The 20,367-nt window shown below is 46.1% G+C and overlaps 1 protein-coding gene across 2 annotated transcripts in view; it reads left to right on the top strand.

The window, feature by feature from the left end:
- LOC105474977 (DnaJ heat shock protein family (Hsp40) member B6) overlaps positions 1-20,367 on the top strand; it is an 84,076-nt gene that overhangs the window by 17,550 nt on the left and 46,159 nt on the right. For both annotated transcript variants that reach the window (XM_011729931.2, XM_011729929.2), the window contains exons 2-5: positions 4,685-4,775; positions 10,642-10,751; positions 13,663-13,722; positions 14,518-14,628. In XM_011729931.2, the coding sequence (XP_011728233.1) occupies positions 4,711-4,775; positions 10,642-10,751; positions 13,663-13,722; positions 14,518-14,628 (346 nt within the window). In that variant the 5' untranslated portion in view covers positions 4,685-4,710. The remainder of the gene's footprint in view (positions 1-4,684; positions 4,776-10,641; positions 10,752-13,662; positions 13,723-14,517; positions 14,629-20,367) is intronic.

Raw genomic sequence — 20,367 nt, 5'->3', positions numbered from 1 at the left:
CATGCCACCATGCACAGCTACTTAAAAATTTCTTTTGTTGCGCAGAGTTTCACTGTGTTTCCAGGCTGATCTTGAACTCCTGGGCTCAAGCAGTCCTCCTGCCTTGGCTCCCGAAGTGCTGGAATTATAGAAGTGAGCCACTTTGCCTGGCCTGAGTCTGATTTTTGGATAGCTTTTTAAATTTTCTTGCTTGATCTAGCATTAGCCAGTATAGTAAATTTTTATTTAATTTAATTCTGAATTGACCTATCCTTTATAGCTGGTTTTGTCCGGGGCAGGACCACAGATTGTATCTGTTGTGATAATAATCTACACATTTATTCATTTTTTTTTTTTTTTGAGTTGGCATTTATTCTTTTTGAGGTGGAGTTTCGTTCTTGTTGCCCAGGCTGGAGTGCAATGGCGTGATCTTGGCTCCACCACAGCCTCCGCCTCCCGGGTTCAAGCAATTCTTCTGCCTCTGCCTCCTGAGTAGCTGGGATTACAGGCATGTGCCACCACACCTAACTGGTTTTGTATTTTTAGTAGAGACGGGGTTTCTTCATGTTGATCAGTCTGGTCTTGAACTCCCGACCTCAGGTGATCCACCCACCTTTGCCTCCCAGAGTGCTGGGATTACAGGTGTGAGCCACCGCACCCAGCTATTCATTTTTAATTTTAATTTTTAAAAAAATTTTATTTTCATTTTTTTGGAGACAGGGTCTTACTCTAACCCAAACTGGAGTGCTGTGGCACGATCTCGAACTGGTCTCCCAACTCCTGGGCTCAAGCAGCCCTCCCACTTTGGTCTCACAAAGTGCCAGGATGACGGGTGTGTGCTGTTGTGCCCAGCCAATATCTGCACATTTATAAGCTGACATCTGTGAGAGCAGAGGGCAGGATGAAATTAGAGGCTGCTGTAGGTCAGGGTAAGAGAGAATGATGCTGGTGAAGATAAAGAACAGTGAATGAACTTCAGATACTTCAGAGGTAGACTCGGCAGAATTTTGTGATTCATTTGTGTCTGTGTGCTGAGTTGTGATGTTGGTGAAGGTGAACATTTCACAGGTACCTCAGAGCTCAAGGTAGAATTTACTAGAGAAAGACCAGGTGTGTAGTGGGGGAGAAGGATTAAGAGTTAAATTTTGGTCGTGTTCTATTTGGGATGTCTGCTGGACATCCAAGTGGCTGTGTCAAGTAGTCATCTGTCTATTTGTGTCTGAACTGCCTAGGAGAGCCCTGAGCTTGGAACTTACATTTGGGACTCAGTGCTAAGTAAATGATACTTACGTAAGGGGAAAGGATGAAAACCCACATGTTGGATGAGAGTTGGCCTTGAGCCTTTAGAGTTCCCGTAGTTTCTTCAGCGGGCCGGTGGAGGGGTGAAAGCTGGTGATGGAAGTTAGATGGAGAGAGAAGTCGGACAAGTAAAGTTGGGAAACTCATTTGTGGGTGGTGCTGTAGGTTTTTTACTGACCTTAAATAAGAGCCTCCAGTGGCAGGCAGTGGGGAGCTGCAGCAGAACTGGGGGATGAGTCCATGCAAGGGAGTGGAGAGGCTACGGGTAAGCAGTGCAGGACGGTGGCGGAGGTGAGGGCATCCCCTACAGGGGGTGGCTGTCATTACTGCCTTTACGCTTTCCTTGTAGGGTAGCCTTCATTTAGTAAGGACACTAGCCATTTGATGGAGTGCTGTGAATACTGGGTGCCCTTAGTGGATGCTGCACGTACATGTCAGAGCAGGCTTTCAGTGAGTGTTTTTGGTGATGAAGTAAATCACAGCATTCCCCAGCTGGCCATGCGGCCCTCGCCCACACCCACGTTCTCACCTCTATGCTGGCTGCCTCGGGGGGTGTCTTCTTCCCATTCCCACCACCACATGCATAAACACAGGCACACAAGTGTAGATAGAGGATGAGCTGTTTGGACTTGCGAGAGTACGTGTGCTTGGTGTGTGGCCTCTTGCTATATATAGTGTTCAGGGGATGATCCAGATGTCTGGCATGGGAAGATTGGTACTGAGATTTCTGCTCTTGTTCTGTTAGTGAGGGTGGATTAGCAGCTTCCCCCTGTTTCTGCTAGGTACTGCTGCTGGCATCACTGCCAAAACGGCACCTCAGATCCTTGGCATCAAACTGGAGCTCAAGTGAAAATAACCTCACATAGTCACTCAGCCAAGGGAGTGAGAGAGATGTGAGGAAATGCTGGCTTTCCTGCTGCTTGTTGGCTGCTCTGCTCTGTGTGCTGTGACTGATGGGCAGGTTTTTAGTTACTGAAAGAAGATTGCAGTGTTCCTGCTTACGGGAATCGACTCCTGTCTTTTCTCTAGAGACTGGTTGGACTGGTGTGGTTTGAATTCTGTATGTTGCCATGTCGTTCTAACTACCAGGGAGGAAATCTTTCATAATTGGGTGTCCTTACCTTGTAACTTATTACATAAAAAAGTCCCTAAAATGTTATATTGAATATTTCCAAATGGAGTGGAAAGAACTGTATGGTGGTATACCCTTAGGCACCTTCTCCAATTAATATTTTATTTTGTTTTATTATGTGTCCAGCAAAGCTGATAATGTTAAGTTGGAATAATTACAAGAAAATAGGAACCATACAAGTTTTTTTCTAAGTTGTAATTTTAAAAATACTGGGAACAGATCTACTTAAGAAAAAGAACATTTTGATACTTTAAATTCTGTATCTTGTGGTTGACATTTTAAACTTAACACCTAGAATCTTTGCTCTCCTGTATTTGAAGATGTACATTCCTTTCTAAGTTTGATGTTAGTCATTCCATCGAATTGATAATGTAGTTTATATACATCTAGATAGATCATGATTTCCATTATAGTTTTTTGATTAAAGGACTTCCATAAAAACAAGGTACAGGTGTGGTGGCTCGTGCCTGCAGTCCCAGCACTTGGGGAGGCTGAGGTGGGAGGAATCCTTGAGCCCAGGAGTTTGAGACCAAGACCAGCAACAAACTGAGACTCTGTCTCAATTAAAAAACAAAAAAACCCAAGAGTTTAAGTTTCCACAGATGTTTCTTTGTGGTTTCGTGATAATGTTTTTTTTCTTTTTCTTTTTCCTTCTTGCCCTTTTTTTTTATTTTTGAGACAGTCTCGCTCTGTTGTCCAGGCTGGAGTGCGGTGGCGCGATCTCAGCTCACTGCAGCCTCCGCCTCCTGGGTTCAAGCGATTCTCCTGCCTCAGCCTCCTGAGTAGCTAGGACTACAGACGTGCACCGTGACGCCGACTAATTTTTGTATTTTTAGTAGAGATGGGGTTTCACCATGTTGGCCAGGCTGATCTCGAACTCCTGACATCAAGTGATCCGCCCACCTCAACCTCCCAAAGTGCTGGGGTTACAGGTGTGAGCCATTGCACCCGGCACTGTTTTTTTTTGAGATGGAATCTCCCTGTGTTGCCCGGGCTGGAGTGCAGTGGTGCGATTTTGGTTCACTGCAACCTCCACTTCCCGGGTTCAAGAGATTCTCCTGCCTCAGCCTCCCAAATAGCTGGGACTACAGGCGTGTGCCACCACACCCGGCTAATTTTTGTGTTTTTAGTAGAGACGGAGTTTCACCATGTTGGTTGGCCCAGATGATCTCGATCTCCTGACCCTGTGATCTGCTCCGCCTTGGCCTCTCAAAGTGCTGGGATTAGGGATGTGAATTGCCGTGCCAGGCTCTGCAGATTCTTGATTGTTGATTTAATAGAGTAGATTAGCCAGTGAAAGTTAAAGAAGTAAATTGGTTAAGAAACATCATGTCTTAAAGCAACAGTGTGTGTGTAGTTCCTCCTTGTGGGACCAGAGGCTGCATCCTCCTTCAGAGCTGGCAGGAGCAGAGTGGGTTTCGCTGAACGTTTTACTGCCCGGAGAAGTAACAGGGCTGAACCACGTAAGCCATAGGGGAGCTTAGGGAACGAATCTCTGCTGCTGGTTTTCTCTCCACCTTCTAATCCATAGTGATACCATCTAATTAGTGTGATCAGCCGGCAATACTGTATTTGTTTGGTAGAGGAATGGATGGGAGCTTGGAGCCAGAGGGTAAAGTTACACTAACCACTGTGTAGTCAAAGGTCTTTCTCTCTTGGGAGATATGTGGGAGGGCTTTTACTGTTCCCTGTGTGGGTGACAGAATGGTGGAAGGATGGCTTTCTATTGTTCCCATGTGAAGTTGGTTCAGGGCAGGGACAGCGTGTTTGTCCTTGGAGCCCCATGGTCTTGCCCAACGCCTGGCACAGGAATGCATTGAATGAAAGAGGTAACTGACGTTCCCTGAGCACAGACCGTGTCTAGGAACACACGACAGACTCTGTCAGCTAGTGGTCAAGTGGCATGGAGTCTCTGCCTCAGAGTCACCTGTTGTTTTTATTTAGTTTAGGCTATTATTAGGCTATTTCAGAGCTTTTCCCCCATCTCTAGAAGGGTCTTAGGGCATGAATCTGAGAGCCAGTTCCCAGACAAGGTCTTAGCCCAGCAGGCTAGTGGTTAGCTGTAGAAGAGTCTTAGGGTGTGAATCTGGGAACCAGTTCCCAGACGAGGTCTTGGCCCAGCCTGGCTAGTGGTTAGCTCTAGTGGAAGTTCTCTCTGTAGGCCAGTAGGTGCTAAGGTGACACCATCTCTTTCTCCCTCTCCAGACCCGTCCCACCACCGTGACTTGCCTATCCCCAGCATCCTCATCACTGACCACCTGTTTTTACTTGCAGGACCCATTCCAACAATCTCTTAAAACATGGTGGATTACTATGAAGTTCTAGGCGTGCAGAGACATGCCTCACCCGAGGATATTAAAAAGGCGTAAGTAATTTTATTTCTGAGATAATGCATCTGCACAGTGGTACATTGGTAATTGAGTAGTGTAACTTTTTCTATTGCCTATGAAAACTACTTTTAGTGTAGTATACCAGTCTTTGAATGCCATGTAGTTTAATTTGACAGAGCAGTTAACAAGGAGCATTTGCAGTCTAGGTCTGGGCTTTGCTCTTCGTTAGTCACTTGGTTTATATCTGAAGTTGATGAAAAAGTTACCGAGGATGTGAAATAATCCCAAACATCTTTTACTTTGGACTTTGAAAATGGAGCTGACTTGGCACTCTTGAGTGCCCTTTTGCAAGGCAGGGGCCCAGAGTAGGTAGCACTCGGATTTTCCTGGTGTGGTTGTTGGGCTCCAGCCTCTGCCATTGGAGTCCCTTCTGATTCATATGAAAGTTTGAGAACTGCACCACTGCCTGTTGCACCTGCATCTGTGTGACCAGGGCCTGGCCAATGTGAGGAGGGCAGTTCCAGCCGTAGAAGGCTCTCACGGTAACCTCAGTCTGTTTAATTAATGAAATGCTAACTGTGAATGTAGAGTGTACAGCAAAGACATCATGAGACAGATTGTTAGATATTCACATAGCTAGAGAGCAGTTAGCCTGGAATAGTTAGTATAATAATAAAAAAAATAATACAAAAAAAAAAGAAAAAGTCTGACCTAATAAAAACCACAACACAGGACTCTATGGGCTGTTTTCCAGTCAGGACAACCCACATCTCTCTTGGCGTGTACTCTCAATAAACTCTCTGCTCTGTTAGCTTAAAAAAAAAAAATTGTTAATAAATAATGAAGTTTATACTGCTAGACTTAGTGGGCCTGAAGATAGAATTAACTTTGTTTTTGGACCAAATAGTTCATTTTGATTAATTTTTAAATTTTAATAGAAAAATAGAGTCTCACTATGTTGCTCAGGCTGGTCTCAAACTCCTGGGCTCAAGCAATCCTCTCGCCTTGGACTCCCAGATTGCTGCGATTATAGATGTGAGCCACTGTGCGTAGCTGAGATAGTTCATTTTAAAATGCTAAATTACGGCCAGGCAAGTGGCTCACACCTCTAATCCCAGTACCTCGAGAGGTCTACGTGGGAGGGTCAGTCTCAAGCCCAGGGGTTTGAGACGAGCCTGGGCAACGAAATGAGATACTGTCTTGACCAAAAAAAAAAAAAAGGGTGTGGTGGCATATGCCTGTAATCCCAGCTGCTCCAGTGGCTGAGGCAGGACAGTTGCTTGAACCCAGGAGGTTGAGGCTGCAGTGAGCCATGTTCGCGCCACTGCACTCCAGCTTGGGCAACTGAGCCGAGACCCTGTCTCTCAAAAAAAAAAAAAAAAAAAAAAAGGCCAAGTCAGGATGATTACTATTGGGCAGAGCTGACGTTGCCTGCAGATTATTTGAAACCTCTGCCAAGGAACCTAGTAGAAGCAGCCCACTGAGGAGAGGTCAGGCAGGCCCTGATATTGTCACCAATGGAGTGAGGTTTCCCACACTGAGGAAGCCTATGCTGTACACTTGAGGCACACACTGTTCTTATCAATAGTGTTAACAGCTTGACAGATTATAGAATGAAGACAAATACTTTGCTCTTCTTGAATAAGTTAATGGATGTATTAGTCTGTGTGTACACTGCTGATAAAAGACATACCCAAGACTGGGAAGAAAAGGAGGTTTAATTTGACTTAACAGTTCCACATGGCTGGGGAGGTCTTATAAACATGGTAGAGGGCAAAAGGCACTTACATGGTGGCAGCAGGAGAACGCGGAAGAAGCAAAAGCGGAAACCCCTTATAAAGCCATCAGGTCTTGTGAGGCTTATTCACTGTCATGAGAATAGCACGGGAAAGACCAGTCCCCCTGATTCAGTTACCTCCCCTGGGTCCCTCCCACAACACCTGGGAGTTCTGGGAGATAAAACTCAAGTTGAGATTTGGGTGGGGACACAGCCAGACCTTATCAGTGGATAAGCATAATATGTGTACAGTACTTTCAGTAATGATGGAACTTACATACCTTTATGATAGAGGTCATTAGAGAGTAGATTGGTTTTAGTATTTGTGAGAACAGACAAGTTGCTGAGTGTCTCTAGCATGATGTTGAAGTAGGAATTTAGAACAGGCTATTAACCTTTAAAAGCAGTGAGATTTCCTGCACTCCTGAGGGTACAGTTGTATAAATGCTGACTTTTAAAAATGAGCAGAATGATAGCTATGGGGTACATGCTGTTAGAACAGTCTACCTTGTGTACCCTTGGCTTTGTGTCTGTTGACAGTTTTTGTTTGAGGACTTAAAGGTCTGTGGCTGCCACCTATTCCGCATCTCTCCTGAGATACCAGACTCTTCCTGTGTTTGAATCACACACCATGGGCCTTCCTTCCTTGGTGCTGAAGTACTGGTGTGCAGGTCCAGCAGATCTGAAGGTCAACATTCAAAGTCATTTGGCACTGTTTACACTTGCATGTCATATGTTGTATTACACCTTGATTTTTAAAGATTTTAGTAGGTGTATGACTGGGGCATACACAGTTGAATCTTGTCCTGCATTCTCATCTGTTACCAAGTTTTCATATGAACACTAGATGGTAGGTAGTACTGCACACTAATCATGTTTTCTCTTTTGTCTTTTGTATGGTCTGTTATTTTTGAGGATTTCTGGCACATTTAGGGTTATTTGATCCACTGCTACATGTTTATTTAGGTCCACAGTGACATAAATTACTGTTTAGTATTCTGGACTCCAGCTTTAATCAGATTTTAGTATGGTTAAGCCAAGGTTTTGTTGAACATGTTGCAAGTTAAATTGAGCCACGACAGCTTTACAGTAATAACTTGCCAAGTGTTAAAAGCACTGTCAGATTTGTATACTAGTCTGAGATTTTGAGGGGTATACTGCTTCTCTTTTTTAACATTATCCTCCTTTTGAATATATGCTGCTTAGGTTTTGCTGATTAGAGAATTTTTTTGTATTCATTCACGTATTCATGTTGATCCGGAGGCTCGCTGTGTCACCCAGCCTGGAGTTCAGTGGCATGATGTTGGCTCACTGCAACCTCTGCCTTCTGGGTTCAAGCAATTCTGCATCAGCCTCCTGAGTAGCTGGGATTACAGACGCACACCTTCATGCCCGGCTTTTTGTATTTTTAGTAGAGATGGGGTTTTGCCATGTTGGCCAGGTTGGTCTCGAACTCCTGACCAGGTGATCCACCCGCCTCGGCCTGCCAGAGTGCTGGGATTACAGGTGTGAGCCACTGCACCTGGGCTTTTTTTTTCGTATTTAAATAGCATGCAATTATTTGGTCAGTTGAAACTCTGCAACAGAATGTGACCTTGGTCCTAGAATCTTTGTGGAAGTCAGTGTTTTTTTTTCCACTGGGTGAACCAAAGACTTTCTTTTTTTTTTTTTTTTTTTTTTTTTTTTTGAGACGGAGTCTCGCTCTGTCGCCCAGGCTGGAGTGCAGTGGCGCGATCTCGGCTCACTGCAAGCTCCGCCTCCCGGGTTCACGCCATTCTCTTGCCTCAGCCTCCCGAGTAGCTGGGACTACAGGCGCCCACAACCGCGCCCGGCTAATTTTTTGTATTTTTAGTAGAGACGGGGTTTCACCGTGGTCTCGATCTCCTGACCTTGTGATCCGCCCGCCTCGGCCTCCCAAAGTGCTGGGATTACAGGCGTGAGCCACCGCGCCCGGCCAAGACTTTATTTTTCAAAAGCAGGTAACACCAAAGTACTACGTGGTATCCATATTCGTTGCAAAAATGGTAATTACTGGAATTTTCCAAACGTCAAATGACGTAAGGGGGATCAACGGTTACCACTATCATTTTCAACCAATATACAGATGTTCGCTCAAGGTCTAGGCTTTATTTCTACATAGTAGTATTCACATGAGTTTCGTAGGCTGAATTATTGTCAAAACGAGGACTCTTGAAGGTCGAGCCCAGCTTAGTCTTGACTTCAAAGATGACACAGCAGCCAACCTAGAATCCTGGCTTGCTGCTTGAGTCCCGGAAGTCATGTCTTCTGATGTTTTACAACAAGCCGTGTCTCTGAAAACTAAAAGCAGACTTCAGATTCCTCTGAAACAGCGCTGGTTCCCAAGTGTTCCGCACTGTGGTACCCAGAGATGCTCAAAATGTGCTTTCCCTTATCTTTCAAAACCCACCACCAGGAACCCAAGAGGGCCCCACTTGGAGAGTTCCAAGATGAAGGTGTTTAAGAACCACGTTAACCCCAAGTAAAGGCAGCGGATGAAATTATCCATTTCTTTTCCTTATTTTTTTTTAAGTGAGACTACCTTGGCAAATGGGAAAATGACACCAATCATATGATTAGAGAAAATTGTTTTATAAATCCTCCTCTTGAAATTATGTTCAGGCCCCACACGGTAGCTTATGCCTGCAATCCCAGCACTTCGGGAGGCCAAGGCAGAAGGATCACTTGAGCCCAGGAGTTCGAGACCAGCTTGGGCAACATAGTAAGACCCCGTGTCTGTTTTTTTTTTTTTTTTTTTTAAAAGAAAGAAATTCTGTTCAAAAGTATTTCAGACCAAAAGGAGGTCATAAAAACTGTTCATATGATTACTCTATGAGAAAAACATCCCTGTATGGAAAGGGGCACTGAGGATCTGGCACAGAGAAACAAGGGCAGACAGGGCAGTGATAAAATCCAGCCCTAGTTTTCTACCATGAATTTATGACCTCATGGATATGTCTGTACTGGGTGTTAATAGCCCCTCTTTGTACTTAAAAAAAAATTAGGAAATTAAAGTGAATCTGTGTGCTAATGAAGTCTGAAGTTACAGAATCTAAAAGCCAAGCCTGTAAAGTCTGTAAGGCAAGATCTTTATCATCAAGGATGGGAAGGAAGTCAGTGTTTTAACTCTGTTTAGATCTTGAATATAGCACAGAGGGTGTTTGAAAGATCCTGAGATCCTGGCCGGTTTGGTGGCAGGCGACTCACCTTTGGCACACAGATGAGCTAAGTAGTGGACTGACTGAGGAAGTAGGGTCCTGGGAATCAGAACGTGGAAGGATATGGATGGTGATGTTCGATCTTACTGCTCAGTGACCCAGGCCTTTTTCTCTCTTTTTAAAAATTTTTCGAGACGGAGTTTTCGCTCTTGTTGCCCAGGCTGGAGTGCAGTGGGGTGATCTCAGCTTACCACAACCTCTGCCTCTTGGGTTCCAGTGATTCTCCTGCCGCAGCCTCCTGAGTAGCTGCGATTACGGGTATGCACCCCCATGCCTGGCTAATTTTGTATTTTAAGTGGAGTCGGGGTTTCTCCATGTTGGCCAGGCTAGTCTTGAACTCCTGACCTCAGGTGATCCGCCCACCTCAGCCTCCCAAAGTGCTGGGATTACAGGCGTGAGCCACCACATCTGGCGTTTTCCCCTTTACTTCCTGTCACTGTCAGTCCATGTTGTGGACACTGTGATCTTCATTTTTCTCTCTCCAGAGGTTTGTTTGTATTATGCTATCAGGATTTTGTTTAGAAAACTTACTTTAATGAGTATTTTTACACTTAATTTTGAGACGGTCTTGTTCTGTCGCCCCAGCTGGGTTACAGTGGTGTGATCATAGCTCACTGTAGCCTTAAACTCCTGGCCTCAAGCCGTTGCCACCCCTTAGCCTCTGGAGTAGCTGGGTCTGTCTGGCAACACACCACCTCACCTGGCTATCTGGATTTTAGAACTTTGTGTATTTCATTGTAGAGAAAAGGGAGGTTTTACAATTAAAACCGGTATTCATCTCACCAGTTGGCAGCTCTGAAGCCATTCTCGTGGTTAATGACGTTAGTTTCAAAAGCATAGTTGATTTCTGGGTTTAGAATGTGATCAGTATCCTTTATTCTTTTCAAGATATCGGAAACTGGCACTGAAGTGGCATCCAGATAAAAATCCTGAGAATAAAGAAGAAGCAGAGAGAAAATTCAAACAAGTAGCGGAGGCATATGAAGTGCTGTCGGATGGTGAGTGACACCAAGCTGCTGAAGGACCTTGAGCGGGCATGCCGGAATGCGGAGTGGGTGTTGGGATCCTCCTGAGGGTAGCACAATATGGACTCAAGTGACTTGTTTTTGATGCCAGCTGAATTTTGGGCCCCCGAGAGGTTTTTACTTTTCTTGTGAAGATGTGAATTGATTGAGGTAACCGCGAGTGCTGTGGAGTACCAGGGCTTCTAGTAGTTACTCTTAGGACGGCTGTTCTAAAACAGGACTCGGAACCCGGGAGAGAGGAGGTTGCAGGACTCAGGTCACTGTGCATGTGGCGTGCCTGCCCCCGTTGTTGTGTGTGATCATTCTGACCTCGCTCACCCCCACTGGCTTAAACAATACCGTGCCAGTGGAGTAAGCTTTACTACTTGAGAGGACGTCATTAGTTCCCAAGAAGAGGGGATGGAACATACAGCTAAAATTTAGTTTGCAAATTTCAGGCCTGTCTTCCCCTCCTGGGTCTGGAGCAGAGGTGTTGTATGTTACTGGAAGTCAGATCCATTGGCTTAGTTCACAAATGGGTGAGGGATCAGAGGTCAGCTGTTGCCTAGATGCAGTTGGGGTTCCGTGGGGAAGTAAGAAGCTGTGCATGGGGCCTGGGGTGGGGGAACAGTGACAGAACTGGAAGGCCACACAATGCCCCTGTCTGCTGCAGTGCTGGGTGGCCTGTTGCGAGCAAAGGCCGAGGCATTTACAAAGTTAGGGATGGACTACCAGAACCCTGGAAGTGGGCACTTGGTTAGGTTAAGTGTATCTGCATATGGTCAGGTAATTGGCCCATATTTACAACAAATGTGGGTGGTTTTTTTTTTTTTTTTAATTTTTTAAAGAAGGAACCCAGTTTGAGGTGGAGGTTGCAGTGAGCTGAGATTGCACCACTGTACTCCAGCCTGGGTAACAGTGCGAGACTCTGTCTCCAAAAACAAAACAAAACAAAAAACAAAACAGAAGGAACCCAGCGTAAGCTTGCCACCTTCAACAGCTACCAGCACACCACCAGCCTTGCTTTCTCTGGTGACACTGTGGCCCACCCCCTTTGTTTTAGAGGAAATCCCAGACATTTTACTTCAAAAATATGAAAAGACATAAAACACTGATACTTGAAATCATCTTGAAATGTGGCATTTAAGGTCTTGAACTGTTGAGCTTATTCATTGGAAAGTTTTTTTTTTTTAAAGAGAGAGGGTCTTGTTAGGTTTCCCGGGGAGGCCTTGAACTCCTGGATTGAGGTGATCATCCTCTCAGGCTCCAAGCGCCACTGCGCCAGGCTCGTTCCCTTGGACTTGTGTGCTGGAGTGACAGGAGGGCACAGGCCTCAGTGTTGCCATCTTGTTCTTCGGTTGTTGTTGTTCGTGTGGTAATTCAGTATTGCCAGATTCAGGGTTTTAGGGACTAGTATCATTAGGAAAAGTGAGGACCAAAATGAAGCTTCATACTTGATAGAGCAGCTTTAAACTCTCACACTGAGGAGTCGCTTGGTTCTTTCGGGAGGTGCGGGGTGTGTGCTTCATATCCTTTTAGGCAGCCCTAAGTGCGAGCTGGAGTTATCTTCAAAACATGGTCATTGTTCTTGCCATGGCATCGGCTACCTGAACCTGCTTGTAAGTGGTTTGCTTATAAGCCTGTTTTCCCATTTTGTGGAATGTGAGATTTTCTTTTACTTTTTACAAATTGAGAAGGAGTCTCACTCTGTTGCCCAGGCTGGAATGTAGTGGCATGATCACAGCTTGCTGCAGTCTTGACCTCCCAGGCTCAAGCGATTCTTCCATCTCGGTTTCTCGAGTAGCTGGGACCACGCACGGGTGGGTGCCCCTGTGCCCAGCTAACTTTTTTGTATTGTGTTTAAAGGTGGGATTTTGCCGTGTTGCCCAGACTGGTCTTGAACTCCTGGGTTTTAAGTAATCCACCTGCCTTGCCTGCGCAAAGTGTTGGGATTACAGGCGTTAGCCACTGCGTCCAGCCTATGAGATTTTTTTGAGGAGCACAGATGGTGTCATGTCAGAAGTACCAATGCTTCTAGTGTCATTCTTTTTGTTCTGGGGTATAAGTAGTGTTTGGAATGTTAAGTGGGAAGGCTCAGGGGGAGAGTGGCACGCTAGCCCCAGGCCTTGCATCCAGGTGGTCCCTTTTCAGGGTGAATGAGCCTGCAGGGTGTTAGGTTGGCGCCTTTCTGGCACATCTACTTTCTACCACTTGCCTAGGCCCTGGCATGTTTGTTTTTGTGCTGCAGATTTTTGTAGTAAGATGGTGCACTTCTGTGGTTGGAATAATTTTGTACTTGGTCATGTGATTTTAATGTAGCATGCCTGGGCTCTGTGGGCAGTAGAGTGAAAGAAATGATCTAATAGAATAAAAAAAAAAAAAATTTTTTTTTTTTTTTTGAGATGGAGTTTCGCTCTTGTTGCCCAGGCTTGAGTGCAGTAGTGCAATCTCGGCTCAGTGCAACCTCTGCCTCCTGGGTTCAAGCGATTCTCCTGCCTCAGCCCCCTGAGTAGCTGGGATTACAGGCATACGCCACCATGCCCGGCTAATTTTGTATTTTTAGTAGAGATGGGGTTTCTCCATGTTGGCCAGGCTGGTCTCGAACTCCTGACCTCAGGTGATCTGCCCACCTTGGCCTCCCAAAGTGCTGGGATTACAGGTGTGAGCCACTGTGCCCAGCCGTAAATACTTACATACTTAATGTCTTTTTTGAATTGTTTTTCAGCAGAGAGGTACAGAAAGTTTTCCCTCTTGCTTCCTTTTGTTTTAAAGAAAGGATGGCCATACTCCTTGAAATTTAATTGTAAAACACTGAAAACTGATTTACAACTTGGGAAATACCTTTTCTTTTGAATTAAGGGTTTAAAAGGAACTTGGCCTTACTGACCTTTCTTTAAATTTTTAGCTAAGAAACGGGACATCTATGACAAATATGGCAAAGAAGGATTAAATGGTGGAGGAGGAGGTAAGTACATGAGTTTTTTCTTTGAAGACAAATGGTCTTGGCAAGTAAGTTGAGTTTGTAAATCACGAGTCTCTTGGTCAGAGTCTATTTTGTATCAGTAAATAGAGATGCAACCTAGAAAGCATACTAAATTGGGGAGAGGACAGAGAAATTGATAGCATTTAAAAATCTTTTGTGAGACTAGAAGTATATGTTGATGTACTTCTTATAGGTAGGATACAATTTGTAACCATACTGCAATATATTGTGAACATACACCCTTAGATCAGCACTTGACGTTATGTCAAAATTATCTTAAGGGTTTGAAGAGCAGATTTTCCTGAAAAGCTAAAATAATGACCTTGTAGGGCCTATACTTTGTCTCCAAAAGTTCCCATGGTCACTGGGCTGTGACCAGCCTCCCTTGGAATGTTGGGAAATTATTGCTCCAGACCCACTGAGGCCACATGGCAGCTTCTGTGGCTCCAGGAGGCCAGTCGTTGAAGTGGATGCAAATACTCTTGGTTGGTAAACCTTCATAACAAATCATAAAAATGGTGTGTAATGTTACATGCCGATCATGGGTTTAGAGATGTCGAAAAGTAGTCTCAATATCTGCACTCATGTGTCATCAGTGCTGGGCACACTCACTTTCAGTCAGTACAGGACTCATGTTTTGAATTACAGAGAACTTCAGGTTTATGAAATGTTTTTTTTTTTTATTAGATCATGATTTTGTATAATGTTCTGTCAACAAAGAATTCTTTGCCTACAAAACAAAATTTATAAACTAAAAGCTGTGTTGTATTTGTGCAGGTGGAAGTCATTTTGACAGTCCATTTGAATTTGGCTTCACATTCCGTAACCCAGATGATGTCTTCAGGGAATTTTTTGGTGGAAGGGACCCATTTTCATTTGAATTCTTTGGTAAGTTAAACATGTGGGTTGACTTGGTGTGTGTCCATGACCCAAGTGAGGGTGAGGGCTTAGTATGACCTTTCTGTTGAATTAACATTGTGTTTTAGGCTGGGCGCGGTAGCTCGTGCTTATAATCCCAGCACTTTGGGAGGCCGAGGCGGGCAGATCACCTGAGGTCAGGAGTTCAAGGCCAGCCTGACCAACTTGGAGAAACTGCATCTCTACTAAAAATATGAAAGTAGCCGGGCATGGTGGCGCATGCCTGTAATCCCAGCTATTTGGGAAGCTGAGACAGGAGACACACTTGAACCTGGGAAGCAGAGGTTGCGGTGAACTGAGGTCACGCCATTGCATTGTCGCCTGGGCAACAAGAGCGAAACTCCCGTCTCAAAAAAACAAAACAAAACATTGTATTTTGTCGTGAAACTTTGTGTTGAAGGCAGCATTGGACTAGCCTGGGCAACATGGTGAAACCCTGTCTCAACAACAACAAAAAAACCCACAAAAAATTAGCTCAGTGTGGTGGTGTGTGCTTGTGGTCCCAGCAACTTGGGAGACTGAGGTGGGAGGATTGTTTGAACCTGCAAGGTCGAGATTGGGCCACTGCACTCCAGTCTGGGTGACAGAGCAAGACCCTGTCTGAAAAAAAAAAGCAGCACAGGGGCTGTAAAATCTTTTCTCTTCTTCGTCTTTGAAATTTTGTTTTGAAGTTACAACTTGAAAAATTAAAATAATAAAGGGTTTAATGTATTTTTTTTCTTTGTTATGTACGGCCCTAGTTAACTTGCTTTTGCCCTCAGATGAGACAGTGGTAAGGGCATGGGTGCTGGTGTCTTGGAAATGTTGTTTCCCATTGAACAACCAATTTGTGTGTGAATTTGCCACATCATATTCCTGTTAAAATCATTAAGCATCATAGTACTGTTTGCAAGACCTTTCGTCTGTGAACATTGTGTGTGAGGACCGTTGTTGAGAGTTTGCTGAAAGGCACCTCTGGAGCAAGACTGTGGAGGCCTTTGCTGAGGAGAGAATAGTTTTGTTAAGGGAGACAGTGCTGTTATAGCTGCTGTGTGATTGTAGGAAAATGGATTTCTCATCGACAGCATTTCAGTCCTGATGCCTGGTCCTAGGCTTTGGTGTGTGTCTTGGGCACAGTTTGGGTCAGGCACTTTTGTTAGTTGTCTCCTGTTAGTCTTCTCACCCACCAACCACTGGGACTTCCTGTGTGATGCGGTGGGTGACCTGAGAGGTCAGGATTAAACGTGTACTACTGTAGCTGTTTTTGTCTTTTGACTTATTGAGAGGGAAACACATTGTATGTTTACTTCCTTCATTGCCTGGAGCATGGGTGAAGAAACTGACCACCACCTGCAACCCCCAGGAGGGAAAGAGAAGAGCAGTTGTGTCTGCAGATAGTATAGGGGAGACACGTGGAGCCCCTGCCTGCCGCAGACTGTGAAGATTGTGCTTCTTTATAGAAGCATAGTCACTCATATCTGGTAGGTCTTGGGCCTTTTGCATGGTGCAGTTCTTCAGTGTATCTCAAATGGGGATTCAAAGAGGTTGTCCTTACACCTTATTATGGGCTGGGTGGCTTGAAGAGAGCCCCTTTCTGAGGGAGGAAGGACAGTCAGTGGCCTCAAGCATTTTCAGGGAAACTGTAGCTAAGCGGGGGATTTCAGATTAGGGGACCGGGAGACTGGTCTGCTCATTTTTGAAGTGCATTTGCTGTAATCGCTGCTGCCATCAGCAGAAACAGAGCTCAAGAAAGAACCATGTTTACGTCCTTCCCTCACCGACCCTCACAGGCACGAAATCTTCCTCTAAGACACCGTTTCTGTCTTAAAAATGGCCTTTGCGTCTTGCTGTAGCCTTCAGCAAACTGCATTTGTTGCTTTGCCGGACAGGGCAGTGTTGGGGTTGAAGTCCTGTGTTCTGATCCTTGATTCTCATGGTGACCAAGCGAGGAGGAAGTCCCACTCTTCCAACACCGTGGCTTCTATTCTAGGGCATGTGAGGTGAAAAAGGCTGTCCTCTCAGTGTCTGAGACCGGACGTCTTAAACAGGCACTTTCTTAACATTATTATTATTTTTAATTCAAAGGGGAAAGTCCCTTAGTGACTGAATTGTAGCTAATTTTTGTTTTCTTTGGGGAAAATAATCTGATACACCAAGTCATAGAGCAATTACTCGTAAAAGTGTAGAGATTTTTTTTTTTTTTTGAGACGGAGTCTCGCTCTGTCACCCAGGCTGGAGTGCAGTGACCGGATCTCAGCTCACTGCAAGCTCCGCTTCCCGGGTTTACGCCAGTCTCCTGCCTCAGCCTCCCGAGTAGCTGGGACTACAGGCGCCCGCCACCTCGCCCGGCTAGTTTTTTGTATTTTAGTAGAGACGGGGTTTCACCATGTTAGCCAGGATGGTCTCGATCTCCTGACCTCGTGATACGCCCATCTTGGCCTCCCAAAGGGCTGGGATTACAGGCTTGAGCCACCGCGCCCGGCCAGGTATAGAGATTTAATTAGATATGAGTGAATATGGGAGTTTAATTAGATATGAGTGAATATGGGAGTGAATATGGGAGAGGTGCTAGTCTTACTGAAACGCTGCACTGTTAAATGCTCCATTTTGCATACAGACCTGCTTTAAGACTAGGTACCCTGTGTTTCCCATGATGAGTGTGGCAGTGGTACTTGTTCATTCCGTTCTTGCAGGTGTTCTAGATGACTTCCATTTTCAGGCTTTCAGGATTTACACACAGGAGAAGCTGCTACTCCGTGGCTACTGTATGTATGTAGTCACTGTGCAACCTGCTGGCGGCGTGTTTAGTGTAGATGGGCGTGGATGCAGAGCGAGAGTGATTTCTGCCTATTAATGATGTCTTTCAGGGGTCAACACCGTGGTCTATGGCCTGTTACGAACTGGCCTGTTAGGAACAGGAGGTGAGCGGCGGGCAGGCGGGCAAGCATTACTGCCTGAGCCCCACCTCCTGTCAGATCAGTGGCAGCATTGGAGTCTCGTGAGGGCACGAACCCTGTTGTGAACTGCACATGCGAGGGACGTAGGTTGCGCGTTTCTTATCAGAATCCAGTATCTGAAACCATCCCACCTCCCGCTCTGTGGACGAATTGTCTTCCGTGAAACCAGTCCCTGGTGCCAAAAAGGTTGGGGACTGCTGTTGATAAACCATATTTACTAGACCTGGTGTATTTTTCATGTGACAAAAAAGTAGTTTAAAATCTGCTGTAAGATATTTCTGAGCTGCACTTTACATCAGTGCAGAATGTAGAACCCCTGCCGTACTTCAGACCTCCCTCATGATAGGTGGGGAAGGGTGAAGTGGGTGCCGGGTGTTGGACACACGGTATGCAGGTCTGTGCCTGAGCACCAGGCAGTTGCTCATTGTCACGCTGTGGCCAAGGAGACTTGGGCCTGGGGCCTGTGGGTGTGGAACCCATCCTTCACAGCAGAAGCCCTCCAGGAGAGGCCGTGGAAGCGGATTCAGACACCAGCCTGGAAAGGAATGCTGCCTCTGAATCGGAGGGTACAATCAAAACTGCTGAGGCTAGGTGACTGTTGAAATTTCCAGAATATGGAGCTCGTGAAAATGAGCTCTTGTCAAAATGTTAATCAGGAAAGTTAATTAATAGGCAGTGGACCTGTTTGAATTAGGATGATCTCTTTATGTTATTCTTGGAGGACCCTGTTGCTCAGTGAAGTGATGCTCTAAGTTAGGAAAGAAAGGGTACCTGATAATAGTGCCTTTTGATCCCGTTAGTCATAGCAGGCATTACCATCTGGGAAAAGCCTGTGGGTTTAACTTCACAGTTTTATTTATATTCTTGGAAAGCCAAAGCTAACCTTTAGGGTTTCCAGAGAGGCCTTTTATTTTAGCAGTGCAGCAAGTTTTTCCTTTTTTTTTTTTTTTTTTTGAGACGGAGTCTCGCTCTGTCACCCAGGCTGGAGTGCAGTGGCCGGATCTCAGCTCACTGCAAGCTCCGCCTCCCGGGTTCAGGCCATTCTCCGGCCTCAGCCTCCCGAGTAGCTGGGACTACAGGCGCCCGCCACCTCGCCCAGCTAGTTTTTTTTGTATTTCTTAATAGAGACGGGGTTTCACCGTGTTAGCCAGGATGGTCTCGATCTCCTGACCTCGTGATCCGCCCGTCTCGGCCTCCCAAAGTGCTGGGATTACAGGCTTGAGCCACCGCGCCCGGCCTTCTTTTTTTTTTTTTTTTGAGACGGAGTCTAGCTCTGTTGCCCAGGCTGGAGTGCAGTGGCCGGATCTCAGCTCACTGCAAGCCCCGCCTCCCGGGTTCACGCCATTCTCCTGCCTCAGCCTCCCGAGTAGCTGGGAGTACAGGCGCCCGCCGCCTCGCCCGGCTAATTTTTTTTGTATTTTAGTAGAGACGGGGTTTCACCGTGTTAGCCAGGATGGTCTCGATCTCCTGAACTCGTGATCCGCCCGTCTCGGCCTCCCAAAGTGCTGGGATTACAGGCTTGAGCCACTGCGCCCGGCCAAGTTTTTCCTTTGTAAAGCATCACTCTGGTACGAATGATGCTCCATAGCAATAGAGGGGGAGTCCTGTGGTATGTAGCACCAAGGGAAGCAGACTTTTTGGAGGAAAAATGAGTGCATTGAGGATAGTAACCTGACTTTCTGACGTGTGATTAAATGATGGTGGTGAGTCAGTCATTTTACTCTCCCAGGGTGTGAGGAAGTGGCCAGTGAGGACTTGGAGCCTAGTGAGGAGTTAGTGGAGCTGCCCGGGATGGAGGAGGCCACAGAGGACAGCCCCAGTGAAGAGAACAGTGAGGCCTTGGATGTGATGATATCCAGTGAGGACCCGGCACTCCAGTGAGGGTGAGGCCTGCATAGGATATAACTGGGGCCTGGGTGAGTCCCTCAGCGAGGAGCTGGAGCTCATATCCAGCAAGGACGGGGCCAGCCCTAGGGGCACAGAGGAGCTCAATGAGGAGTGCGAGGAGTTGCTGAGTGAGGAGGAGCACAGTGGTCCAGAGCTGGGGCGCTGCCGGCACCACCATAAAGTGTCAAGGAGCTGTCCGGGCTGGACTGACTTACAGGGTATCTAGAATAAAATGGTTTCCTCTAATGCCTTGATACTGTCCTTGGTCAGATGACCTCAGCTGCCTCAGAGATAGAACTGAAGAAGCAAAAGAGGGAGGTGGCAGTCCTGAAGCACTGGCCAGGCATCACTAGAAGCCAGAGCACAGACCCTGAAGGCAGCCTTTGGTCTCTGAGTTTGATCTGTACCACAAACCCGGGGCTTAAACAACCAAAACATATCATCTCCTAGTCCTGGAGGCTGGCGGTGTGAGACCCAGGTGCTGCAGGGCTGGTTGCCTCTGAGGTTGAGGTGTGTCCTGTCCAGCCCTGAGGTGTGTCTTGTCCCGCTTCAGGCCCCTTCCCAGCTGTTCTTCTCTCTGCGTTTGCAGATGGGTGGCCCGTCCTATCTTCACATAATCATCTTTGAGTCTGTCTCTGTGTCCATTGGATTCAATGTTTTAGAGACAGGGGTCTCACTATGTTGCCTAGGCTGGCCTCGAACCGCTAGGCTCAAGCAGTCTTCCTTCCTCAGTCTCCCAAGTACTGACTACGGGCATGAACCACTGTGCCCAGCCACAAGTTCCCCCTTTTCATAAGAACATCATTTATATTGGATTAGTGCCCACTGTAATGATTTCATCTTAACTTGATAATCTACACAGAGCCTATTCTAAGTAAGGTCACAT

The sequence above is a fragment of the Macaca nemestrina genome, chromosome 4 (assembly GCF_043159975.1).
Source record: "Macaca nemestrina isolate mMacNem1 chromosome 4, mMacNem.hap1, whole genome shotgun sequence".
NCBI lineage: Eukaryota > Metazoa > Chordata > Mammalia > Primates > Cercopithecidae > Macaca > Macaca nemestrina.
Note: the sequence above shows the minus strand (reverse complement) of the source record. Positions and strands in the feature narration are given on the sequence as shown.